The sequence below is a fragment of the Podarcis erhardii genome, assembly GCF_964252035.2.
Source record: "Podarcis erhardii genome assembly, chromosome: 13".
Lineage (NCBI taxonomy): Eukaryota > Metazoa > Chordata > Lepidosauria > Squamata > Lacertidae > Podarcis > Podarcis erhardii.
In genome coordinates this window covers 15,567,691-15,594,841 of record NC_138502.1, presented here as the reverse complement: position 1 = coordinate 15,594,841, position 27,151 = coordinate 15,567,691, and the positions used below count along the sequence as shown (strand labels likewise).

Genomic DNA, 27,151 nt, shown 5'->3' with positions numbered 1-27,151 from the left:
TCAAGCCACCAAAGACGAAGGATGTGCTAATGGTGTTTCTTCTGGAGAGAATACAGTCAGGTTGAATGGAGTCTGTGCGGAGAGAAAGAAGTTTGCTTTCAGTTCTGTTTGAAGTAATTTTATATTTTTAAGATGTTCTGCCTATGCTTGGACAAGCACGATTTTAGGCAACTATTTGGATGTAACCTAATTGTTGTAAGTCTGTTTTGGAACAAGTTCTGTTAGTAAAGCTTTGGAACCATATTTTTGGTCTGGACAATTTTTATTCCAAGAAGAATAGGGTTTTAGTCATCCTATTGCTTCCATATGCACAATTTTAATAACCGCAGTACTTACTGCAGCCTTCCTTTTAGGGCATAACACATACCAGGTGACTTACACAATCATAAATCATAAGTTACATTAGCAGCCAGAAAATCCAGACCGTAGGTGACATCCAACAGTGTCTACCCACCGGTGGAACAGGCATCTCATGCAATAGGACTTTTCCTTCCTCTCCTCTCTCTTGCAGCCCCATGGGCCCCACTACCTGCTCGTAGGGGTTGCATGACCTTCACCAGGTTGGTGAAGGCTCACTTGGTGGATACTCAGGGATTTAAAAACCACAGCTCATCTTCTCACTTTGACTGTCTTTTTGCATGGTGAAGAGTGGGGCTCCTGATAAGCTGAAGGAGAAGTCTGAAATATATTTAAGTAGCAAATCAATAATAAGGCCTTCTACTATGCTGAGGACTTGTTGTTGAAGTCCTCCCTGTTTCATGATGGTGAACAAAACATCCTTATTCCAGAAATCCAAACAAAGCGTTTTGGGGAGGAAAGGACAAGAAAGTATGACATCTATGACAAAGTAGACCCTGGCTGAATCGCTAATCCCTAAATTCTCTTAAACTAGGCAGGCAAAAAAAGGTCAGAAATTTTTATTTTATGGGTGAGACTATGAATTAAAGGTAGAAATGAAAATCCATTGTTAATAATACAGAAAGGCCATCTGTTCCCAGCCACTTACCTTGATGCAGGAACAGATCTAATGTCCTTTGGGGAGAGTGACCTGCACCCAACCCTCCATTTTGTATACAGTGATACCTTGGTTTTCGAAAGCCGTAAACCCGGAAGTAAATGCTTTGGTTTTTGAACTTGCCCCGGAAGTTGAACATGCCATGTGGCTTCCATATTGAGTTTTCCGTATTGAGGCTTCCGTACTGAGTTTTCAGTTTTCGAACATTTTGGAACTCAGATGGTCTTCCGGAAAGGATTACGTTCGAAAACTGAGGTACCCACTGTGCTATCAAGTTTATTTTTGTGATGGAGATTCTTTCTCCTGAGCTGATAAGTTAGGCTACACCTTTTTGTATTGTTTTATGTAATGTTTTATATCATGCTGCATGGATTTCTGTATTTATAGTCCTATGAATACACATGATTCATATATTTGTAGATACATATTAATTGTATTTATTATTGTTCAATTGGTATGTTGTGAACAGAATCTTTCTGGAAAAGTGGTCTATATAAATAAACTGATGATGAACAAGAGGTGGGTCTGGTCGTCCCTCTCTTGCCTGCTCATTTTCTTCCCAGTTCTCTCTCTCTCTCTCTCTCTCTCTCTCTCTCTCTCTCTGCTTTTGCATTTATGAGTTTCTTTTGTCCATTGATCCATACAGTCTCCTTCTGTCTTTCTATCTCTTGGTTATTTTTTTTCGCTCTCTCTCTCTTGGTTGGCATCATTCCATGGAAAGCTGCATGACTATGCCAGCAGGGAGTTGGACCCTGGGTGTCTGCCTGTTTGGTGTGGGGGAGAAAAAGGAGGTGGCGATTCTTACTGTTGCAAACTCCGGACCAATCGGACCCCCGTACGTTGTCCCATCGCCCGCCCCGCAGTCCCTTCTGCTGACACGCTGTCAGAATTCCACCCCAAGGATGAAATAAACAGGTTCTTCAGTTCAGACAGGAGCCGAGAGCTGTGCTCCCCGTGTGGGGCCGGGTCAAGGTTCGACCCCAACATACCGACACTAGCAGGGTGCGAGGAATGCAGGAGAAGAGAATTCTTTGCAGCCCCAGACAGATACTCAGAGATACTCCTTGCACACTCTGGAGACCTTGTGTCATCGCTGAGCTTTGGACACACTGAGCGGAGGAACAAGGCGAGGAACAAAAAGCCCTTCATGTCCGGATGCAGAACAGAGACCGTGTGCACCACACAGAAGACAGGTCTTTGGGGAGCTGAACCCCCACAGAAAAACCTTTGCACACTCAGATCAACTCCTCTCTCTTTCTCGGAGGATCAGAAGTAAGTGGAAGAAAAATAGGTAGACAAATGGACACAGAGATAGCCTGGAAGACAGATAGATGTGCTGCTAAAACAATAAGTAGGTAGGTCAGAAAAGAGCACGGTACTGCTGTCTCGCTTTCTCTGAAGGCCCAGGGGGACCTTAAGAAGTTCTCCAGGACACCCTACCCTCGGTCATCTCCCCATGGAGCCACCTACAACCAACCTTTCATTGTGGGTGCCCCTGGGCAACGGGACTGTGTCGGAGGGAGGTGAGTCAGCTGCAGCCCTGGGAGCTGTGCTGAGCCTGATGTGTGCCACCGGTGTGGCGGGAAACCTCTACGCCTTGGCCGTGGTGCGTGCATCACCCTCAGCTTCCTCGCTCCGTGTCCACCTGGTTAACCTGGCCTTGGCCGACCTGCTGTACCTGTCGACGGCCCCCTTCATTGTCCACAATGGGCTGGTGAAGGACTGGCTTTTCGGCGAGGCCGGCTGCCGGGTTCTCCTCAGCCTGGACCTCCTCACCATGCATGCCAGCATCTTTCTGCTCACCCTGATGAGCTGTGAGCGCTACGCTGCCGTGGCCCACCCCTTCCAGGCCGCAAGGCGTGCGCGGCGCTGTCGACGACCTCTGGCCCTCGCCATCTGGCTCCTGTCCTTTGCCCTGGCCCTTCCCATGATGGTGATGATCCACCAGGAGGAGCGGGCAGTGGGGGACGGCGTGCCCGTCCGGCGTCTCTGCTCCCCAACCTGGAGTGAGGAGCAGTACAGGGTCTACCTGAGCGTCCTGTTCAGCACCAGCATCGTGGCTCCCGGCATCATCATCGGGTCCCTCTACTGGCGCTTGGCCAGGACTTATTGGGTGTCGCAGACACGCGGCGGGTTGGGCCGCTCTCCAAAGAACCGGGTCTTCCTCCTCATCCTCGTCATTGTCCTGGCCTTTTGGGCTTGCTATTTGCCCTTCTGGGTCTGGCAGCTCCTGCCTCTCTACTGCCAGCAGGCTGCCCGCCTGCCCGTCCACACAGAGATCTCCATCAACCACCTGGTGACTTGCTTGACTTACGGCAACAGCTGCATCAACCCCTTCCTCTATACCTTGCTGACGCGCAACTACCGTGAGTACCTGCGCGCCCGCCAGAGGGGGTCGTCGCGCACTTCCCTGCGATGCTTCCAGAACAGAGAGAGGCCGCAAGGAGAAGGCCAGGAGGTCATCTGAGCTGAGGCAGGTAAGGAATGAAAGGCACCTGAAAAACACAGAGAGCTTCCTTATTGCTGAGTCAGAATGTTGGTCCATCAAGCTCAGGGTTGTCTTCTAGGGATGGGAGAGGATTTTTATTCCATTTGCACCAGCGTGATGCAGTGGTTGGAGTGTAGGACTAGGACCTGGGAAACAGACCAGGGTTCAAATCCCCACTCGGTCAACCTCCCAGGGTTGTTGTGTAGATAAGATTGGGAGGGGTTGAACCTTGGAGGGGAAAAGTGGGATGGAAATGCAATAAAGAAAGAAAAGTAAAAGACATTTAAATATAGTTCAATTAAATTTGCACTCTCCAAAACAATATGAGAACCGAAACTCAGCCATCCTTCAAATGCCACACTTATCTGAATTTTGCAATGGGGTTTCCCAACCAATGGTGTGTTTTTTTGTTGTTTTTTTAAAGCATATGTTATGGGAAAGTGTGCTTTAGAATTGATATATTAGTGAAAATATATTTAGCACACAATGTGATATATTAGCACACAATGATTCATTATATTAGGATAAATTCCTAGCAACAACATATCCATTAGTCAAAACAGCATAAAAGTGTGATTATTAGGAGAAATTCACTTTAAAATGCTGAAGAATTTTCATGATTTCTTTTTTTAAAGAAAATACACAAATTGCCGAAGAAATGTGGATAAACAAATTTACAAATGGGAAAAATGAAGGAATGACTAGAACTGACATAGACCAATATCTCTTATTGTCTACAATGGCTGGGAGAAGCTCTTTTGGATTTTAGGCAGCAGGAATTCCCAGCCCTACCTGGAGATGGCAGGAATTGAACCGGGGACCTTCTGCATGCAAAGCAGATGCCCAACCACTCAGCTACGAGGAAGGCCCAGATGAATGTTGAGCATTGCCTTTATGTCTGAAGCCACGCTGCAGGGTGCAAAGCTTTGGAAACTCAGACTGCCGCAGCTTATTGAGAGTCATTATAGGGCCTTGTTTTCTTTTCAACAGAAACTTTGATCCCCAGCGTGTGTTAAGAGTTGGGTCACTCCCCGAACAACTTCCTTACTAAGCAGATGGAATGGGGGGGTTGATGTTAAGTGCAACGTGGGCAGTTGGGAGGGTGTACCGAATTCTTGCTCTGCCCCTAAATCACCTCCTTGGTCATTTTTCTCCTGGTGGCCAACAGAAGACTCCCCTGCCCCTCTTCCAGAAGCAAAAATGACAGGAGAGAAGGAATTTTGGAGGCATGGAGGGTTCAGCCATACGCTTCCCCGAACCTTGGAGCTATTTGTAAAGCTGTGAGGCTTCTTGCTAATTTCAGAGCATATGAAGTTGAGAACAACAGAGACAAAGTGTGATCCATGAGCAGTAGAGGGTTCATTTGTGCTGGGCATCCAGATCAGCGTGATTTCAGAAGACCCCGTCGGCATCATCCCTCGCTCTGGAACTTTGTCGTCCGCAAAGTTTGGCTGGCCATCAAGGTGATGGCTTGGAAGAGGTTGGGCTGCCTTCACATTTAGCTGCACCTTGAGAACTGCAGGTTCTGTTTAAAATGAACCAAGCTTCTAGCCCTCATCATTGGACAACACGCCGAGTCATTTAGTAACTTGCGGAAATGTGAATTACCTAGCAAGGATTCTTCCCCCACCTCATCCTGAATCTGGAAGAGGTGGCAAATTGCAGACGAATGTGGCTTTTACATCTCATGCAAGTTTCACAGCAGAGCAACAACTAATAACCACACGATGCATAGCCATCCTGCTCTACTTTATCCTCAGGCCTCTGAAAAGAGAGCAGAGAAAAGAGGGGCAGCTGTTAATTAAAAAGCAAAACAGAACCTTAAAAGATTTTTGGGGCAAAAGCTTTCCCCTCCCGACTGTAAACTGGTATTGTTTACCTTGGAGCAAATCCCACTGATAGAAGTGGGACTTGTTTCCGAGAAAACGCAGACAGGACAGTTCTGTACATTACTAACCTTTCTTTAGTAGCAAAATCAAACTGAACTGAGGGAAATGAAAATCCATAAAGGTTATATGAAGTCCTGAAACACCTTCTATTATAATTTTTAAAACGCAGTGTACAGGAATGGGTGAGAGGGTGCTATTTTTTCCACAGAATATGCTTGACTGAGAGCTTAAGGGATGGATCTCCTTTGAACTTAAAAGTATTTTAAAGTATTTTTAGAATTAAGTATATTTTGAATTAGGCAATATTAATAGACTTGCACCACTGGAAAGAGAGATTACATTTTGATCAGCTATATATGCATTTTAAATATATTAGATTCCATGTCTTAAAACATTTTTTCAGTATTTTGGTTCAATTTGATATGGTTATTATTTTTAAAGAATCTAATTTAACTGACACTAGCTTTTTGCTCTCTAGTATTTGTTTAAAAAAATTAAATGGATATATTACTATGGTAACCCTTGGACAGTGAAAACTTACAATGTTTCCTTAAGTCCTTTTGTATTTAATGGAGGTAACGCCCAGGGAAATGCAAAATACGGTTGTAGCCTAAATTATTAACAGTTGACTGGGATATAATTTTCATATATTTAGTTTAATGTCAGTATTTTAAGCATCACACTATTTTTCTCTACATTAATCCACAGGAGGCTCCTGTTTGCATATCATGGGAGCAGTTTCTACCTTTGGCACTTGACACCTTGTAAACTTGCTAAGATGTATAATAACTGTTGGAGCTGTGGAGAACCTGGCGGGAATACATTACATTCGTGGTGGACATGCAGGGGGATTAAACCATTTTGGAATGATATTTATCTGGAACTAAAAGGAATATTTTAAAAATATTGAAAGTGAATATTTTAAAAACCCAAACCCTGAATCATTCTTATTACGTATTACCGGTTTGGATATCCCCCCCAAAAACAAGTAAAATCTTTCTGTATGCCACCACAGCTGCAAGGGTTATAATAGCTACACATTGGAAAAGCACATTTGTACCCACCAGATCTGATTGGATACAAAAACTAACAGAGTATGCGGAACAAAAAATTCCTTCCAGTAGCACCTTAAAGACCAACTAAGTTAGTTCTAGGTATGAGCTTTCGTGTGCATGCACACTTCTTCAGATACCATGCACATGAAAGCTCATACCTAGAACTAACTTAGTTGGTCTTTAAGGTGCTACTGGAAGGAATTTTTTGTTTTGACTATGGCAGACCAACACGGCTACCTATCTGTAACTGAGAGTATGCGGAGTTAGACAACTTATCAGAAAGAATCAAAGATAAATCCAAACAGGAGTTTGTCTCAAATTGGAATTGTTTTAAGGAATACTTGAATCTGAAAATGGTAACGGCCTTTAAGTAGTTTCTGTGGATAACAAATTTAAAAGGAAAACCGATAGGTAAGAAAATATTATAAATAAAAAGACAGTGGACAAATTTGGCAATAGGTTTATTAGTACAAAATGGAAGAGATGGGAAGTCATTCATTTATGAGGAATATTATGGTTTTAAGATTACATTTTTTTCTTTTTTTGTGTACAGTAATACTTGTCGATCTATGATAATAATAATTACGAACATACTCTGAAAACAGGAATATGTATAATTGTAAGATGTAAAGTTATGATGTAAAGATATACTTGTGAGTAATAAAGGAAAATCTTAAAAAAAGAAAAGAGGGGGAAAAGAATTAGGGAGCAGAGATTCGGTTCAGTTCAAATTTAAAGGTGAATCTAGCTAATTTGCATTTTTCAAAACAATAAGCAAAACAAAACACAGCCATCCTTCAAAATTTGCATTCTCTGAATGATGCAATGCAGTTCTGCAGCCAAGTAATGTGTACCAAAATGCATATACTAAAGTATGCATAAAATGGATATTTAAGTGAAAATAACATGAAAAAATGCATTATATTAGGGATGTTAATATAAATGTTAAGGGAAATATGCTTTGCAAAAATGTGCGTATTAGGTCAAGTTTCACACCAAAATGTGTACACTAAAAAAAATGGACACTAGAATTTTCATGAGGATTGAAAAAGGAAAAAGAAATTTGCAATCTGATGTAGAAATGTGAACTGAACTTCTCATATGGAAAAATGAGAAACTGAGAGAGAGAGAAATTGACACACAGTATTTACGAACCCTGACTTGGAACAGAAGAAATGAATTGCCCTTTTTTAACTTTAACTTTTTAAAAAGTATTGGTCATTGCAGCAGACAGGACTAGATCAGTTCTTAGAACCCAGCCGGTCTTCTTCTCTATCACAAATCATGTGCAGAATAAAATAACCTCACTTTCAGAGTCAGCTTAATATCATTTGTTATCCCAAGAAGTTGTTGTTGTTGATGGTGATGATGATGATGATATTGATGATGACAATGTTGTTGTTGTTGTTGCTGTTACCACCTACCCTGTGCCAGACGTTATCAAAGCAAATGATAGCAATATAAAATATACCAATAAAAACAGTTTAGTAGTAAATTTAATTTGTTTTAAACTGTTTTTAATGCTGTTTATTATATATATATATATATATATATATATATATATATATATGTATGTATGTATGTATATGTATGTATATCCCCTTTGGGTGCAAAAAATTATGGGGAAGAAAAAGGACGTCAAGGAATTAAATTATTTTCCTGTTGCTGCAGTCTTAGATTTCCCTGTAATTATTGAAAAACCAGCCCTTTTTTCCAACCAGATACAAAGAGAGCAAACATTAAATCTTTCAGCAGCCTTTTTCAGCCGTCGGCCAATCCACCCGATGGATGTGCTAAGTGTCCACCCTCCCTCTGCCGCCGGCCATGGAAAAAACAGGCAGCAAGAGTTCCATTTCTGTTTACAGCTCAGCCAGCCGGACCACAGGTTCCCTATCCCTGACTTAAAGATTACATGGACATCAAAGGCTTCCTGGCCTTCTTCTGCTTTCTTTTTCTTTCCCCCACAGGTCCCCAGACTGTTAATCCATTGCAGAAACAGCGTGGACTTCGGAAGAGAAATTGCACATAAGAAATCCTTTCACAATCCCAGGGCTGCATTTCCAGTCTCCAAACTCTCATGAGTCGCAAGTGAGGGTTTGTCGGGTTGTTGCTGTTTATGCATTGGGTCTCTGTTCGCCGTACGGCAGGTGGAAAACCAACAGGTGTACGTTTCTTGAGAAGTGTGATTTCCCTGCCCTTGCAAGGCCTCTGCTCTGCAAGTTCTTCCTATCTGTTGCAAAGGCATATTTGTGTCTCCTGCTTCTATTCACGCCGAGACAAACTTTTTACATGCTCAGAGGCATGTTTCCCTAAAGAATGAATTACAGTGGTACCTCGGGTTACAGATGCTTCAGCTTACAGACGCTTCAGGTTACAGACTCCGCTAACCCAGAAATAGTACCTCGGGTTAAGAACTTTGCTTCAGGATGAAAACAGAAATCGTGCGGCGGCAGCGGGAGCCCCCATTAGCAGAAGTGTGCCTCAGGTTAAGAACAGTTTCAGGTTAAGAACGGATCTCCAGAATGAATTAAGTTCTTAACCCAGGGTACCACTGTAATAACGAATGAAGAGAAGTGTTTCTTACTGTTCTTTCCCATTTTTGTCTTCAGGGTTTTTTTTATTATAAAAAACTTACTTATATATTTATGCACAGAATCATCCAATTTGTACATTTATTTGTATATGCCCCTGTATATTCCTCGGTTATTCTTTGCAGTTAGCAGCTGTGCTATGCTCCAGTATTCTGAAAATGGGTCCTCTTTCATTCCTCCTCTGACTTGCACCTCACAGCCTCATTTGTCTGCTTGTGAACAGGGGGAACAATAGCACAGAATCATTGTGGAGTTGGAAGGGACCCTGAGGGTCATCTAGTCCAACCCCCTGCAATGCAGGAATCTTTTACCCAACATGGGGCTCAAACCCATGACCTTGAGATTCAGTCTCATGCTTTACTGACTGAACTATCCCAGGCTGTGATGCTTTTACATTTAAACATACAATCATGCAACTTCATAAAAATAAATAAATTGTGCTCACAGTGCAGTCCACAAAAAAGACCCTAAGAACAAATGTTTGAAAACAGCATCTGTGAACTAGAGGAAGTGAAGGAAGGAGGGCAGAAGAGATGGAATCTGTCCCTGTGGGTTGTTCTGTGGTAAGATGGAGGAGACGGCAAATTCACAGTACATTAACATCTTTGGGCATGCTTTATGGAGTCAGGATACAGCAAGGAGGAGGGCAGAAGAGGGGGCAAGCTGCCCTATAATTTTGGGGACCAGCAGGGCCTGCTGGGTTATGGGCAAGGGCCCAGGATCTCTGGTTTCCGTTTGTGGGCCTCTAACAAATTTGCTGCGCCATTTCATTTTGCTGCTAGAAGACATGGCATATTTAAGTTCCCTTCATTCCACCTGTTACTCAGGGAAAGGCTTGCGTTCTGCTTCATCACTAACAAAGCATCCGAAACAGTCACATTTTCAGTCCATTTAAATAAAAAAAAAAACACCACATACACACACTTCTCTCTCTCTCTCTCTCTCTCTCTCTCTCACACACACACACACACACACACACACCCCACGCTGGATGTTGCTGCATCCCTAAGGTCTTGCTCACAAGCTGCTCTTATGTGACTGTTTTGCTTTTCCGTGCTTCCACAACAGACCCACATTCCGCCACGCCAGATGTTAATGTTTTGGTGCCATTTTCCCACAAGGAAAAGGAGGTGAAACAGAAAATGGTGCTGACACGGATGCTATACTAAAAGTGGCGGGGGGGGGGAGGGAGAGAAAACAGGGCTGGAGAAGAGTTGGACAGTCTGTAGATGGCTGGCCAGATCGCTTCCTATGATTTCATGTTGCAGCTTCCTGGTTTAGAACTCCCCGCCCACACCACACCCCACTTTGCAGACTGGTGTTCAGCTTCTGCGGAAACAATTTCTGCCTTGCAACAAAGCTGTCAGTCTTTAAGGTTCCACCAGACTCTTCCATCTTCTTTGCTCCTGGAGTTGGTTGGGAATCCTTTTGGAACAAGCTCCCATTAAAATAATCTTCATCATCATCTTGGCATTTTCCATAGTACAGATGGGTGTTTTGACTTTCATTTCCCGTCAGCATAAAATAAAATACTTGGGAGACTTCGTTTGCTTTTACCTAGCAGAAACCACAACATTTCCCTGCCATGGGATGATTTCCAAGTCAAAGTTGTTTCCCCCACCTAAACCTTTGAAGCTGTAGAATTTCCACCCACCCATCTATAACAGCTGCAGGAAAGAGACGTATGTTACAGCCAGTAGGAGAATTATGACTCAGAGTCAGGTTTTCGGGTTTGAATTTTAAAGGGTCAATGAAATGTGGGGCCCTAGAACTGCAGGCCATTTTTCTGTTCCCCAAACCCTATTTAAAAGTCAATTTCATTTTAGATAGATTGTGGGGGATGGAGGTCAAACAACCTTCCTTTCTTTGTATTCATCAAAACTGTGGTTTACCAAAAATATATAATAAAACATTAAAAGTATTGATAAAAGCAGTTTAAAACACGTATTGATCAAAAGCAACATGGAACTTCTACATGTCTGAATAGGATTGCCTAAAGCAAATATTTTAAGGCTAGGGCTGCCATACACCTGGATTTCCCCAGACATTAACAGGATTTCAAAGAAGGAATTGGGTGTCCAGGGGGGAATTCTGAAAGGCGGAATCTTAGGCAAGTCACATTTTTTGTAAACAACTTTTGGGGTGTCCTGGTTTTTGAAATATTTAAGCAGGCACTGGAAAGAGTGGAATTAGCTTTATGCAGCATGCGTAACAATGCCAGTTGTACAGGTTGAAGCAATTGAGTGGGCATATATGGGGTTAGGTGATCCGGCAAGTAAACTGGTCCCAAGCTGTTAAGGGCGTTATATACAACCAGTGCAGATCTCTGAGCAGAGGCGTTCTATGCTGGCATGTGCAATCTCACTACCTGCTGGCAATGGTGCTACAGCATTCTCCACTAAGTGCAGCTTAGAATCATAGAATTGGAAGGGACCTCCGAGGGTCATCTAGTCCAACCCTCTGCAATGCTGGAATCTCGACTAAAGGATCCGTGACAGATGGCCATCCAAACTCTGCTTAAAAACAGGATCAGGTGCAAGGGAAGCCCCCCCCCCCAATGCATTGTAGTAACCCAATCACCTGAATTGCTTATCATCATGATATGTGCATACATAAAAGTTTCACATGACAACTAAACAGGCCCACACATGCTAACACCTGCCTGTCACACAAGACTGGATCCATGGGCCCACCTTCAGAGCACACTTCCCACATACCCCAGTCTGCAGTGCCCCCCCCCAAAAAACACTATCCTTGTCCATCATTTCCCCATAGACAGAGGTACTCTGCCTTAAACACCTTTATAGCAGCCATAAATCCAACAGGTCCAGATGCCCTGCGGCAGAAACAGTGATTACCATAGATGGAAAACAGTGGCGTAGCGTGGGGGGTGCAGGGGGGGCCGGCCGCACCGGGCGCAACATCTGGGGTTAGGGCAAATCCACGGGTTAGGGGGCGCAAATCCACGGGTTAGGGGGCGCAAATTACTTGCCTTGCCCCGGGTGCTGACAACCCACGCTACGCCACTGATGGAAAATCAGTTCTGACATTGAGAACAGGAACAGCTGCCCTCTGGTGGGCAAGGAGAGTTATAGCAGCAACAGAGCTGGCCTTCCTTTACTGCTTGCGTCCCTCAGAACAGCTGCTGCATTGGACAGCGCCATATCCACACTATTTGTCGCATTTTTTAAAAAAACAACTTTTGAGTCAAGTGCTTGCTCACTTTACTGAACATGCATTCATGTACCTGTTGAAGACGTAACAATCCCAACCATGACTACTGCTGGCTCTGCGGCAGTACTCCATATTTGAAGGATGCCCATCTCTCCTGTGGCTGGACTGCATTTCTCCAGTTTGGGAGGAGCTAAAGGGGAAAATAGCTTCTCCTTCCTCCTAGCCCACCAGCTGAAATCTGATGGTGTCTGACAGTGTAGAGCAGAATCTTTAACTGTTACATCCCTGGCAAGCTGTTGTTAGGTCTGTGGTTCAAACCTGCTTACAATCCAATCTGTATCCACTAAAAACAACTTACCCTTATAATCAGGCAGCGTATATGTTGCAATTACACAACAGCAGAAAAAAGCTGCAGAATGAGATTGGCCAGGGCCAATTCTACCCACCCACCCAACAACCAAGTTTCTTGTGTTTCTAAAGATACATTTAATCCTGTGGGTGGTGAATCTCAGCAGTGCAAACAGTTGCTGCATAAGATTTATAGCAGCTGGGGGGAGGGGAGTTCAGTGCTCCTCCTTGCCCTGCCCCGTTCCGAGCATCACCAGCAAAACAAATGAATCAAAAAACAAAGATAAACCATGCATATTTGCATAATTTTATTCAGGTTGCAGAATCCATCTTTTTGTCATTGCGGAATTTCGTCACCTTGGAGCAGAATTATTATCATTTCTTTTTAAATCATCACAGAAGGGCGCATGGATCTGACTACGTCTTTTGTAATCACGGAAGACCATGCGCATACAAGCCAAGTAGCACCGAACCATTAACTGAAGCATAAAATGGGAGAAGACCCTTTGCTCAGGGGTTGAGCAGAGGCTTCAGCAGATGAACGGTCCCTGGTATCTCCAGCTTTGAAAATGGACCTAAGGAAGCTGGACTGGGAAAGGACCATACAGTTCAGCCACTGCCATTGGTAAATGATACTGGCTGGCTAGATGGATCAGTGGTCTGACTTGAGTTTGTCTACAGAGAAGCTCAAAATGCTACTATTTTGTGCCTTAGCACAGACCAGAGGTGGAGAACCTGTTGCCTTCCAGATGATGCTGTACTCCAGCTCCCATCAGCCCCAGCCAGCATGGCCAATGGCTACAATGATGGGAACTGTAGTCTCACAAAATCTGGAAGGCCACAGGCTCCCTACTTCTGCCACAGCCTGGCCCTTTGGCACCCATACAAGACAGTACCTCCTAGTCACACATGCACACTGGGCACCCAGAACATTGGGTGGAACCCGGCACACCTGCATTGAACACTGCGGGGCTCATTTCTGAATAAACATGTGAATTGCGATGGGGTGTCACCAATGTCCTCTCTCTCCTGTCTTTTATGAAAGGTATATCCCTATGACAAATGGGATTTCCATCTAACTTCATTTCTAAGAAACTTTCCACCCTGTTAATAAAAAATAAATGAATCTCGGAGGGGTTTCATTTGGGCTTTTTTTTGGGGGGGGGGAGTCATTAAAAGGGAGTTCCACTTGTGGGAAAGACTCCTTTTGACTAAAGCCCATTAGTTTTTAATAAGGGGCGTGGGAGCATATACCCAGCACAATACATTCCTTTATATATATTTCCCCCCCCCCAAAGAACACTTTTAAAACTCTTGTCCAGGAAGAATTTTCTTTCCCTACCCCGTCTCCAATATCCTGACCCAGGCGAGTCCCTCCCCAAACAGCAGTTTCTTTTAAAGGCAATAAAGTTTAAAATATGACACCCATCAGCCTCATTCATTTCCTCCACAACCCCGTTCAAGGTGTGAGTCGAATGCAATAGTTCCATTCAGCCTGAGAGGAACAGAAAGTAAAGAAACTAAGAGGTGACGACATTTTGCCCCTTTGTGGGAAGAGATTTGCTTTTCCTGTTTGTTTAAACATCATGCAAACTAGCTATATTTACACTTTCCTTCCTTTATTTCATTCCTTGCCCTTAATGGTTTAGACTGGGAATGGGGAACTTGCAGCCCTCAGTATGTTGCTGGACTACAACTCCCATCATCCCTGACAGCTATGTTCCCCTGGGGCTGTGGGGAGCTGGACTCCAGCAACATCTGGAAGGCCACAGGTTCCCCATTGCTGGCATGAATCTTGCTTCCTCAGTTGGACCAGCGGCTCACACAAAATGGCCGCCAGATGTCATTTAACGACTAATCCCTCTTCAAAGGGAATTCTGCAGCTCTTTGAAGGGTACAGGGGTTTCCAAACAGCCCTCAGCACCCTTCACAAACTGCAGCTCCCAGAATCCTTTGGGGGAGCCATGACTGTTTAAAGTGGTGTCAGAGTACTTTAAATGTATGGTGTGAATGTGACCTCAGAATAGAGGGGACAATGATGCAAGGACAGAAATGCCAGGTGGTCCTCTTCCAAAAAAGCTTCCATGAGGGCAGAAATGCTCCCACTCGCCCAGAGACCTGGGCCACAAAGCTGTTTTTAGTAACTTTGAGGGGGAAAACAGCTCAAACCATCTCACAGGACAATAGGGAAGATAAAAGGGCGGCAACTAACCCCAAAAAGACCTGCCCTGAGTTTCTTGGAGGGACAGCAGAATAAATGTAACAGAAAAATAAACAAGCTTTCTCAAACGTTTCCCCAATTTTACAAAAGATAGTTTTGACTATCACTGCCCCCACCCCCCTCACCAAGCTCATGCTGTCCAAGAACAGAAGACCGTGGTACATTTGACAGGCTCCTGCTGGGAACAAAGTAAGGCCTAAAGCCCTGAGTTCAAGTTCAGAGGACAATGGCCAGCTTCAATGCCTGTCACTTCTCTGTTGGGGTCTCCTTAACATCTGGGAAACAAAACTGGCTCAAGGATGAAGTTGAGGACTTGCTGGTTAGAATTTCAGGCTTTGAAATGGGAGTCTCACACAGGCTAAATATAAAGTTTCAGGTGTTACATAATTCAGTCAAGGACTGAATTCAGATCACTGAAAGTTAAAGATAAGAATCAGAAGTCTGAAATCAGAAAATTAACCAGGGCATTACGACAAAGATTAGGGATGCTCAGAGAACGAGACAAGAATCTACGAGGTTTGCTCCCTTGGGGGAAATCCCAGAAACAGCACGAAGACCATTTTAGATTTTAGAGAAGGGGATGGAAATCGAAGTTGCGGGGCCATCAGTTTGCAAAGGGTGATTCCGTCAGCACCATTGGAGGTTCAAAATCCTCTAATTTCCTGTTTGTGTGAAGGCCAGGCCTCAGAGTCAGGAAGCAGAAGGCTATACTCAGGGTCAGATTGAAGGGGCAAAGTTTAAGATGAAAGGTCAGGATCAGGGCACAGCCCAAGTCCACTGGTCTGTATTCTTAGAAAGGGATCTCCTGTTTAGATGTAAGAAACTGAGAGCAAGGAAGGAAGGTCCATTGGTGCTCAATGAAGGCCAGATATGTGGGAAGAACTTCTTGCTTTCCCCCCTCCCCTTCCTCACAGGGTCAGGGAGCAAGGTGAGTACGCTGGTGTTTGGAGAAAGCGGAGCTCCACCGGAACGACTTCCCACAGGCGCCGCAGACGTATGGGCGGGTGCCGGCGTGCTGGTGTTGGTGCTCAGCCAGGTTGCCGCGTTGCCGGAAGCTCTTGCCACAGACGGGGCAGCGGTACGGCCTCTCGGCTGTATGAACTCTCCGGTGCTTGACCAGGTGCGAGTTCTGGGTGAAGGATTTGCCGCAGGAGGCGCAGGCGTAGGGCCTCTCGCCGGTGTGCGTCCGCTGGTGCTGGATGAGGTTGGAGCTCTGCCGGAAGCCCTTGCCGCACTCGGTGCACCGGAACGGGCGGGCGCCCGTGTGTGTGGCCTGGTGCTTGGCTAGGTAGGAGCCCAGGGCAAAAGCCTTGCCGCAGATTGCGCAGCAGTGCGCCTTGCCCGGGGCGTGCGTGCGACGGTGCTCCGCCAAGTTGGAGCTTTGGCTAAAGATTTTGCCGCAGTCGGGGCACTTGAACGGCTTCTCGCCGGTGTGTGTCACCTGGTGGCGCAGGAGCTTTGAGCTCTGCGCAAAGCCCTTGCCGCAATCGGGGCATTTGTAGGGGCGCTCCGCCGGGTGGCAGCTGCGGCAGTGCTCGGTGAGGCGGCAGCGCCACACAAAGGTCTCGCCGCACTGAGGACACCGGGCCGGAGGGTCGCGTTGGTGCTGCCGCAGCCCCGAAAGCAACACAAAGCCCTTGCCGCACGCCGGGCACCGGAAAGGCCTCTCCTCGCCCAAGTGGCGACGCTGGTGCCTCCCCAGCTTGCCGCTGTCTGGAAAACGTTCACCGCACGTCGGGCAGCGGTAGGCATCGTCGTCTGACATGTGGGTGCGCTCGTGCGCCGCCAGCGTGGCAAATAGCGCAAAGGACTTGCCGCACACGGCGCAGGAGTACAGCTTGTCTAAGGCGGCCTCTGTCGTGTGGCTCAGCTGGTGAATGGCAAGCTCCGAGTCACTAGGAAACGTTTCGCCACACTGGTGGCAGGAGTGGGATCTTCCATCCGCCCCATGGCTCACTTTATGCGCCAGGAGATCACTGCTGTCCGAGAAGCAAGTGCTGCAGATGGTACATTTATAAGGCTTCTCTTCCGCCTCCTCATCTCCTCTGCCAGCATGACTCACTTGGTGAAGGGCCAACTCATCCCGATCTAGGAAGGTTTTCCCACACTGGGGGCAGGGAAACGATTCCACATCCAGGTGGGTTGTCTGGTGTGCAGCCAAAGCAGTGGCCTCAGCAAAGTGGGCCCCACACTCTGGACACTCAAAGGGATTCTGCTTCCCATTGCGAGTGCTGTGGGGCTCCTCCAGGTCAGAGTTATCAGGGAAGTTCTCTCCTCCCTGGTGGCAGGAGTGGGATAACTCTCCAAGGTGTAGTCTCTGATGTATCTGGAGGGCAGAGCTTTCAGAGAAGCAAGCGTAACAGTCAGAGCATTTGTGTGGCTTCTCTTCCACACTGTGACTTGCCACGTGGGCGCCTAGTTCTGATTGGTCAGGGAAGGTTTCTCCACACTGATGGCAGCAGAGAGCAACTTCACTCAGATGGATCTTTTGATGCTGAGTCAGCTCAGAACTCTGCCTGAAGCCTTCCCCACATTCAGAGCACATAAAGGTTTTCTCTTCCTCCTCCTCCTCCTCCTCCTCTGGACGGTCATTTTGCTGCCCACCTGCATCTGAGCCCTTAAGCGAAGCATATTCATTTTGCTGCCTGCCCCGATCTGCTGCTGGCAGTGGAGTAGAGCAGGGCACTTCTGCAGCGGCATTCCCCCAGCCACTGCCGTTGGCGCAATGGTTGCGCACATGCTTGGCCAGGTCAGAGCTGACGCCGAAGCAGCGGCCGCACTCCCTGCACAGGTAGGGCTTTTCGCCGGTGTGGGTCCGCCGGTGCGTGACGAGGGTGGACTTGCGCCCAAACCGCTTCCCGCAGTCGGGGCAGGCGTGGGGGCGCTCGCCCGAGTGCGTGCGCAAGTGGTGCGCCAGGGTGGAGCTCTGCGAGAAACGGGCCCCGCACTGGTGGCACCGGAAAGGCTTCTCCCCCGTGTGCACCCGCTGGTGCTCCGCGAGCGTAGAGCCCCGGGCAAAGCGCTTCCCGCACTCGCCGCAGGCGTGGGGGCGGCGCCCACCATGCGCCTTGAGGTGCTCCGCCAGCGAGGAGCTCCAGCTGAAGCCGCGGCCGCATTCGGGACACCGGAACGGGCGCTCCCCGGTGTGGATCCTCTGGTGCTTCACCAGGTTTGAGCTCTGGGCAAAGCCCTTGCCACACTCCGAGCAGTGGAACGGCCGAGGGTCTGTGGCGACGGAGGCCTCCGCGTCCTTCTCTCCCGACGCTGCTTGGCCCCAGTCCCAGCTCTCCAGGCAAGTCGAGGCCCCTTGCTCCTCAGCACCTTCCACCATTTCCTCCTCTTCCTCACTTGTGTCAGAACCTGGTGGGAGAAAGGAAGATCGTGAAGAAGTGCTGTGCTGGATCAGGCTTATTGTCACAGGAGCGTGTAGGCAAGTGAGGCTACAGGGAACCAGGCAAAGGGGGCCTTCTCAGTAGTGGCGCACTCCCTGTGGAACACCCTCCCTTCAGGCGTCAAGGAAATAAACAACTATCTGATTTTTAGAAGACACCTGAAGGCAGCCCTGTTTAGGGAAGTTTTTAATGTTTGATGTTTTATCGTGTTTTTAATACTCTGTTGGGAGCCACCCAGAATGGCTGGGGAAACCCAACCAGATAGGTGGGATATAAATAAATTGTTGTTGTTGTTATCACACAGTTCAAAGTTGGAATTAATTCTTTATTAGAAAAAACGCGACCCTCACAGACTTGGCTGAGTGTCAGGCCTAATGGGGACAGCCAGTGGCGGAGGAAGAGGAGTGGGGGGGGCGAGTGCACTGCCCCCAGCAGTGCGATCCCGGTGGGGTGCTATCGCGGCTGCCCCCCCGCCCACGCTGGGTGCCACGCCCTCACAGGCAGCATGCCACGCCCCCGGGACATGCACCAGCCCCGCACCCGCCTGCTCTCCGCACCCCTGGTGCTGCAGCATGAAGCTCTGCCACCGGGGAAAGCAAGTCATCTCCCACCCTATGGGAGGGATTTTTGTCTCCATGGAGCAGTTGCTGAGACTGAAAATCCGTGCCTCCCCGTAGCTTCCTAGGTCCCCTCCTCTCCAGGTCTTTTTTCCAGCAATCAGAAACTGTGCCTGCAAGCAGCCAACCTCTCCTCCGCCATTTTCATGCCTCGTCTGGTTCTGGGAGACCAGCGGACAGCTACGTATTCCTGAACTGCAGGGGGTTTTGAACTAGGCATTCCTCAGGGTTCCTTCCAACTCTACAGCTTTATGATTCTATGAAAATCAAGCATATAACAAAATCATCACAGGCCTAAGACCAACCAGCCCAAGTCACCCCCGTGAGCGTCCTGGCCATGTGGGGATGTAGAGCTTGGTTTCCCCAAAGTTCTAACCGCTAGACCACACTGTCCCCTCCGTGCAAGCAAGCCATTGCTCCTTACCTGCGTTGACCACTGTCAGCTCCTGCCTCTCTCCTGGCTCTGGCAGCTGCATCTCCTCCCCGTGCTCCATCCAGGGGAAATGTGGTTTGACGACTGAGAACCTAAAGGACAAGCCATTTAGACGGGGCAACCTTACAGAACCTTCCTCACACAAATCTCACATGCCCATTAAAAATAAATAAAAATTCAAGGGTTTAGGTTTTTTCACAAAGTGGATGTTCACACTGAAATGTGGGTTCCCTGAGCCTGTGAATCAAAGACCTACATTGACCAGAAGAACACTTGTCATTTTCTCGTAAGTGACTCTCCTTTCTGCATTGTACAAAAGATGCCTAGATCAACCACCCCAAACACTGCAATGGGCAGGTGAGGCCTTAGTGGTGGTGTCACCACAGGGCCCTGCCTAGTTGATGGTGGCCCATGACAGAACCTTTTCGGTGGTGGCCCCATGTTTGTGGAATGAGGGGAGGTGCCCAGGGAATTGGGAGAGGCCATTCTTCCTTGGGCACTCAGTTCTACAACCACCACCACATGCCAAGACCAGAGTTCTTGCGAAAGTGCCACATCGAAGTCTCGAGCGCCACATGGACATCAGAGCATATGCAACCCCAGGACTGTTAAGTGTCACACAGCCTGGTCTTGCACATGTTTCCCCAGAAGAAAGACCCAGCTGAGTTCACTCACTCCCAGGTAAATGGGCATAGAATTGAGCAGCCCTCATTGGGTTTATAAAGGTAAGGAAAGGAAAAGGAGAAAGAAAGTGGATTGTACTTTGGGATGCTGGGATCATCCTCCTCCAGAGGAAAGGGTCCATTGTTTTCAACATCCACTGGGAAGCCTGGGTAGGGTACCAATTCCATCTGCATGGGAGAGAAGAGAGTGTCAGTAGATGGGGACAAAGCTGGGTGAGGCTCCCACACTGCTGGCCTGGATAAAGATTTTGCCGGATAAGGTGTAGAAGCAGCATCCCTCTCTCCCTCTCTGACACTTACAGACACAGGGATGAGAGAGGGAAGGGCAAGCCAGCAGGCAGGCATTTCGCACCCACACCATAACTTCAAAGCAGCCTTATACCACTGTTAAGAGTCACGGCTTCTCCCACAAAGAACCCTGGGAATTGTAGCTTGGCATAAAGACGAATCAGAGCTCGCCTTTCAGGGTTGTTGTGAGAATGACGCATGTATGCAGAGAATAAGATAAAACAATGTAAATCACACCTACAAAAAAACAAGTCTCCAAGTCAGACTCTTTGTCCTACCAGGGCCACTCGTGCACCATACCTTTAAACTACTCTTGTATCACTCTTTTTTGGGCTCCCACACCCTCCAAAAAAAGAATCATAGGAACTGTAGTTTGTCAAGGCTGCGGGCCTCGCAGAACTACATGTCCCAGCACCCTCGACAAACTACAATTCCCAGGATTCTCCAGGACTGTTAAGGTGGCATTGGAGTGTTCTGAATGTATGGCGTGACCCCGGGGGAAATCTTGTGGCGGAACCGAAGCTGGGAAGGAAAACAGCCCGCTTAGGTTTACGGTGCCACGCGCATGCCCCAGGGACACGCACATCCCCAGGTCCGCTCGGGGCCTAAAGGGAGCGGCCCCCTCTCTGCAAAGGATCGCGCTTGGGAAGGATCGGGACCACATCCTTACCCCTTCCTCTTCGCACCTCGGAACCGCAGGTCCTTCCCTACAGGACTCTCGAGGTCTCCGTAGCCTCCTTGTACCTCCCAAATTCTTGCTTTTAGCTGGGCTCCCTCATCTCCGCATGCCAGGGCAGAGGGAGAGCGCTCTCCATAAACCCAACATCACGCAGCCCCGGCCAGAGCGCACAAGCGCAGCAGCTTCGGGGCGCGCCTTCCGCGAGGGCCCCCTTTCCCGATCCCCGGGCCTGGAGACCTGAGCCTCGTTGCCAGGCCCCCCCCCCCTTTTGCCAGGATCTTTGTCCCTGCTTCCGCCCCCGGGGCAGCGTACGGCCTGGCCTTCTCCAAGGTCCCTTGGTACTGTGCGCAGCCGGGTCCCTTCCAGCAAAGGCTCCCCCTTTCCTCCCCAGCCCCTCACCCGCGCTGCCCTGCCACCCCTTACCGTCTCCATAGCCCCCCTGCACGGCTCGCAGCACGCGAGGGGTTAAGCCCGGCAGACAATGCACCACCGCCAGGCCCGGCTCCGCCTCCTCCTGCCCGCCTGGCCTCCCGCTTGGCTCCGCTCCCCCCCTTCCCTTCCCGGCGCACCAGGAGCACTAGCAGCCAGTAGAGACCGAAGATCTCGTGCGCGTGCCGCCTTCCGACCTCCCCCCACATCTCCCCCCAGGCAGGGACGAGAGCTGATGGAGGGGGGGCGGTTGTCAGGGGTGGAATCACACTCCCCGCCCCAAACCCCATAGCAAAAGCCGAAGGGCTCCGTGGATGAGTCGTGGCGCGCGTTATAGTAAAATGACCTTGGGTAATTCATTTCTTCACCCACGCGTTGTCAGCCAGCCAGCCTGGCTGGATCAGATTATGTCTCTGGGGCAGAAATACTGTTTCATTAGTCCCAAGAGGATAGAGGACAACGCGGGGGGGGGGGGACACCTACTTGGCATTCCCCAGTGGGGAAAGGGTTAGAAAAATAAATTGTCCCAAAGACATTGTGTATTAGGAAAGGAGGGTCAATTGCTTAATAGGCAATTGCTTAATAGGCGCCACCCCAAATATGCTTTCGTTATGCTTTCAGTGACAGGAAGGACATAGTGCCCCCAGAGCATGTCAAGTCAAGGCGAAATTGTCTTTGAACACGTGCAGAGGCCCTAAGCAATCTTTTTAAAATTTAATTCCGGAATGTACTTCCACACGATGTTCTGGAGGGCACTAGCTTAGGTGGTTTACACGCACTCAGAAGTCTCACGGTCCTCTTTACCTATCTAATATTGGATGCCAAATATCAGATACCATCAGATGTCGCTGAAAGTCAGTGTTAGGATGTCGGAAAAAATACCAACATATTTGGCACGAAATTTTGCAGGAGACGATTTTGTGATGGATTTGTGTGGCCATTTCCCCCTAGCTTTGGTGACATTTAACATGAAACAAGGCAGTGTTTGTTAGCATGTTGCACACCTCATAGGGAAAAAATGGAAAAGTGAATCAGGCCATTGGTCCATCTCGCTCAGTTCTGTCAACACTGACTGCGGGAGCTCTCCAGGGTTTCAGGCAGGGGCCTCTCCCAGCAGTACCTGAGATGCCAGGACTTGAACCTGGTACCACCTGCCCTGGTAAATAAGACTCCCCACCTCCTTCTCAGCCGGAATTCTGGCTTCCCTCCCTCCCTAACCCCTTCCGAGAATCCAGTTGCAGATTTTGTCTCCTGATGGGGCTCCTGTGCCATTTAACAGGCGTAGGGATATGACTTTTCTCCGGCCTAGAGAGACAGCGGTGCAGCAGCCGTGCAGGGCTGGCTCCCACTCCGCAGAGCGAGCAGGAGGTGCGGCGGCCGCAACAAGGAGGGCTTTTCGCATTGTGACCAGCATCGCTCAGGACCTTTCAGTCCACATTCTGACATTGTTGCCCCGCTGATGCCCCGCCCGAAGCAAAAGGTTGGCGACCCCTCCTCGCTCCCCGCGCCCCTTCCCGATTGGAAACCAGGCTGTCCTTTTGTCCAGGGAGGAAAGGGTTACCCAGGCGGGGCGCGCGGCGCAGAGAAGCTTCCGGTCCCCGCCAGAGCTTCCGGGAGAGCAAAGGGAGCAGCGGCAACATTTGGGTGAGAAGCTGGGGGGCTGCAAATGAAAGAGGGGGGTGGGGTGGGGATCCCGTGGCCGAGCATCGATTGTTTGCAGGCAGTTGCATCATTTTCAGCCGCTTCCTTGGCAAAAGCGCTGCATGTGTCGCACCGACCCCCAGATTCAGCATAAGTTGCAAGCATACATTGCAACTCGGGTCCTTCTTTAGGCTTGCATCTGGCTGGCCGCTGTGAGAGCAGGGATGGTAGGCAACTAAGTTTTGCTCAGGAGTAGGCCTGTTGAAATGAACGGGCCCTAGCTTCGTCATGCCCATTAATTTCACTGGGTCTGCCTTGAGTAAAACTTAGACGACAGATCCACACCATACGTTTAAAGCATGCGGCATCTCAAAAACAAACAAACCCGGGAGTTGTAGTTTTACCCTTGCAAAGCTGCAGTTCCCAGCACCCTTAAACTCCGGGGATTCCTAGGGGTGGGAGCCATGAGCTGTAAACGTGTGCTGCGTGTGCTTTACATGTATGACGTATGTATAGGACAAATACCTTCCATGATGCTAGACTAGATGGGCCATTCGCCTGATCTGTCATGATCCTACTGCCAGTACACTGAGTCACCCAGAGTTCTTGTTTTTACCACCCTTCATCTGAGGATCACAGGGTGGTATGGTCTAATATGGAACAGGGATGTGGGAAAACACATATCCACACTATATATTAGGATTGGGAAACCTGTGACTCTCCAGATATTGCACTCCAGTTCGCTTCAGCCCTCAGCCAATGTGATCAATGGCCAGAGATTATGGTTACAGTTCAGCAACCTCTGGAGGTTCCCCATCCTTGCTATACATAATTTTATAAACTGCTATCAAAGCTCTCTAAACTCTTTGGCTACGGCTTCCTCATTCCATTTCCATTCCGGAGAGGAGCTTTACTAAGTTCTCCTAGTTTTATGAAGGTTGTGTTTAATATTTTCTATTTACCCCACTGCTACAGAACTGCCTGCCCTTTGTTTGATGCTTTTAATATCTAAAATAAGAAACTGGCCAGGAAGTCATGCCTTTTAAAATTCCATAATATTTTACCGCTGCTGGAGGGAAATGGTAGCAAAATGGGATTAAAAACTATGTCGGAATGGAAAACTCATGAAATTTCCTTGTAGGAGATTCTTTGAGCAGATGCTGCTAAGATCCCCCAGTGAGCCTTCAGCATCATGTGCAGGTGAAGATCCAGTTAGAGAGGAGAAAAAGATCCTATGTACTTTTGAGCATAATTTCAGGCACCCTTGAAGGTACAAAAACATTCTAGTGCCTGGATTTAGGGATAGCAGTACACCCAAGGAGTATACTGTTCATCTGAATGTGTATCTGAGCCTTTTTAGCATTATGAAAGGTGGTTACTCACTCCGATCCTGGGGATAATACTGAGCTGGAAATGTTTGTATGATTTGTGTGTGTGTGTGTGTGTGTTAATATTGGAATTGCCTCTTGAATCTTTTCTCCTCCCCAGCTTTTGTCTGCTCAAGCGACCCCCTTCCATCCTGCCCACCCCCCTTGCCATGAAGAAAACCCTACGCAAAAACCAAGGCGAGCGTTACCGCCTGAAATTCCGGCGCCTGCGCCGTGCAGCCAAAGTGCTGGTTTACGAGAATGCAGCTCTGTGCGACGAGATTGCCAGGCTCGAGGCGAAATACCTGCGTGTCCGTGAAGAGCGCCGGTTCCTGCTCGCTCGCCTGTTGCAAGCGCAAGCCCTGGCGGAAGACGAGCCTCCTCTGCCGGCCGTCGCTTCCGCTTCGCAGCCCTCGCCGGATGAGCCGGCTGCCCGCAAGCCCCGCCGAGAACGCAAAGGCAAAGAGAACGGCCGGGCCTCCAAGCGCAGGGCGGCCCCCGATCTCAGCGTCCGCCGGCTGGTTCCGCCGCTTCCCTTGGATCCTTCCGGGCGGCCGGTTTTACCCATTGCGTTGGGTCCACTGACCGTCTACAGCTTGGGGGAAATTGTTCCCGACCGCCCAGGCTTCCACACGGAGACGGCCATCTATCCCGTCGGTTACTGCAGCACCAGGATCTTCGCCAGCACCCGCAGACCAGTCCACCGCTGCCTCTACACCTGCCAGATCAAGGACGGCGGTGGCGGGCCGCACTTTGAGATTGCCCCTGAGGATGAGCCGGGCTGCGTGGTCGCTGGCTCCACTCCCGACGCCTGCCACGCTCAGCTTCTTGAGGCTGTGGGAGCAGCGCACCTTGAGCCAGCAGGGGCCGAGTTCTTTGGCCTCTCCCACCCGGCCATTCAGCACCTCATCCAGAGCTGCCCAGGAGCTCGCAAGTGCACCGGGTACCGCTGGCTGCGCTTTGAGGTGTGCCGCCAAGCGGATGGCCCCCCTCCTGAGGGGTTGCCCTCAGGAAACCCTGGGACTGACTATGAGGCTTTCCAAAGCCAAGGCCTGGCTGGGCCTGTGGGCCTGGACTTCCCCACCGCCACCCCTTCCCCACCAAGTGGCAACGGATATGCAGAACTTTTCCTGCCCTGCGCTCCCTCAGGAGGCTCCCCCATCCCCCAAAGCCCAGAGAGTGACACTGACTGAATTGGGCCGGAGGCCACAGGCCGGAGCCGTCCATTATTCCACCTGAGTTTTCTAGCAGCTGCAACTGCATAGATGTCATAAACTGCTAGTTCTGCTTTGAAGCTGGAGCTGGCTCTTTTAGTCTTCATGGGCATCAGTTTGCATGGAGACACCCTAACAGGGGTAGCCAATGTGGTGCCCTGCAGATGCGGTTGGACTACAGCTCCCATCAGCCTGAGCTAGTATGGCCAATGATCAGGCATGATGGGAATTGTAGTCTTAACAGCACCTGGAGGGCAATGTGTTGGCTGTCTCTCCCCTGGAGTAAGCCATGTATTTACATTCACACACACTATTGAAATAGGTACTTCAAATGATTGTTTGTCAATTTTTTTCTTTCGGTGTTTCTACTTTAATGAAAATCACTGTCACTAATGGTTGGGGGTTTCCTTGGGTCGAGCCGGAGGAGAATTAGACCAGTATTGGCAGAATCACGTGGGCATACTTAACTCTCTACACAGAGACATTTGCATCGGAGGAGGAGCTGATGGCGACTGAACAAAGCATTGTGACAGGTTCTTCTACTTTCTTGGGCCTGTATGATAAGAGGCTTGTATACAGGACTCATCAGTGAAACCTGTTTGTAATAAAGCTTTTGAAATTTTGCCCCGGCCTGCAGGAATCTTTGAGATCAGGTATGTGAGAACACAGTTCCATTAAAGGATTCTCTCTTGTGGACTTCTCGGCCTCCACAATCTCCCAGTTTTGGTCAGATTTTGGTAATAGTTGGGAGGGCTGGCTTTTTTCAGGGTAGGAAGCAGTGGGTGGTGTCTCAATGGTACATATTATATTTATACAGTGGTACCTCAGGTTACATGCGCTTCAGGTTACAGACTCCGCTAACCCAGAAATAGTACCTCAGGTTAAGAACTTTGCTTCAGGATGAGAACAGAAATCGTGCAGCAGCGGCAGCAGGAGGCCCCATTAGCTAAAGTGGTGCTTCAGGTTAAGAACAGTTTCAGGTTAAGAACGGACCTCCGGAACGAATTAAGTACTTAACCCAAGGTGCCACTGTATAACAAAAACCAGTTTCAGGCTAAAATGGCTGACACAGCTTCTGCCAAAAACACACACTGCCATCCTGAACCAGAGCACATTGATGCAGAAATATGTTCCCACTCTTTGTAGTAGGTTATTTTTTGTACTTTTGCAGGTGTACTGGGAATTCTGTAGGTTCTTCACAAAATGACAGTGTATAGCATACAGCTATCGTGTAAAAGCCACAGTACATAAACATGGAGAGACTGAAAGGACAGGTACTTGGAAAGAGACGAAGGAGTTAATTTTCACATAGTGAGGCACTGGTAGACGTCCAGTGAAATCCACACTCTCACATGCACCCAATGCAGGCACAGGGAGATGCTTAAAATGCAGGCATGCAGGTATCCACCTGTTAATATCACACATTTGTATGCATGGCCACCAAACAAATACCAAAAGGGCAGCAGCCTCATGTGCAGAGAGTAATCCACACCACCTCTCACATGCAGCTACAAAGGCAGGTAGGTGCTCAATTTACACACATCAACAAGGGAACACTCGGCAACATACACAAATAGTTTTGAAGACAGGTGTACTAGCTGCCAACATACTCCCAAACACTCGCTCT

At 48.5% G+C, this 27,151-nt stretch overlaps 2 protein-coding genes and 1 pseudogene across 3 annotated transcripts; 2 read left to right on the top strand and 1 right to left on the bottom strand.

Moving 5' to 3' along the window:
• The first annotated feature begins 2,429 nt into the window (after positions 1–2,429).
• Positions 2,430–3,482, top strand: LOC309328551 (urotensin-2 receptor pseudogene; annotated as a pseudogene). Its single transcript has one exon. The product of its transcript is annotated as a urotensin-2 receptor pseudogene (transcript).
• A 9,364-nt stretch (positions 3,483–12,846) lies between these two features.
• On the bottom strand, positions 12,847–21,642 carry LOC309327780 (uncharacterized protein). Its single transcript, XM_081837273.1, has 4 exons — positions 21,297–21,642; positions 19,986–20,074; positions 19,215–19,315; positions 12,847–18,141 (listed from the first exon to the last, which is right to left on the bottom strand). The coding sequence occupies exons 1-4, from the start codon at positions 21,303–21,305 to the stop codon at positions 15,698–15,700; spliced, it is 2,643 nt and encodes an 880-aa protein (XP_081693399.1). The 5' UTR covers positions 21,306–21,642; the 3' UTR covers positions 12,847–15,697.
• TBRG1 (transforming growth factor beta regulator 1) lies at positions 20,195–26,148 on the top strand. Its single transcript, XM_081837287.1, has 2 exons — positions 20,195–20,893; positions 24,432–26,148. The coding sequence occupies exons 1-2, from the start codon at positions 20,760–20,762 to the stop codon at positions 25,501–25,503; spliced, it is 1,206 nt and encodes a 401-aa protein (XP_081693413.1). The 5' UTR covers positions 20,195–20,759; the 3' UTR covers positions 25,504–26,148.
• The last annotated feature ends 1,003 nt before the right edge of the window (positions 26,149–27,151 follow it).

Coding starts and splice junctions, on each gene's coding strand:
- TBRG1 (XM_081837287.1), top strand. CDS start 20,760: ATGCCCCAGGGACACGCACATCCCCAGGTCCGCTCGGGGCCTAAAGGG. Junction 20,894..24,431: donor TTCGCACCTCGGAACCGCAG/GTCCTTCCCTAC, acceptor TCTCCTCCCCAG/CTTTTGTCTGCTCAAGCGAC.
- LOC309327780 (XM_081837273.1), bottom strand. Junction 19,316..19,985: donor GATGATCCCAGCATCCCAAA/GTACAATCCACT, acceptor CTTGTCCTTTAG/GTTCTCAGTCGTCAAACCAC. Junction 18,142..19,214: donor GCTGACAGTGGTCAACGCAG/GTAAGGAGCAAT, acceptor TTCTCCCACCAG/GTTCTGACACAAGTGAGGAA.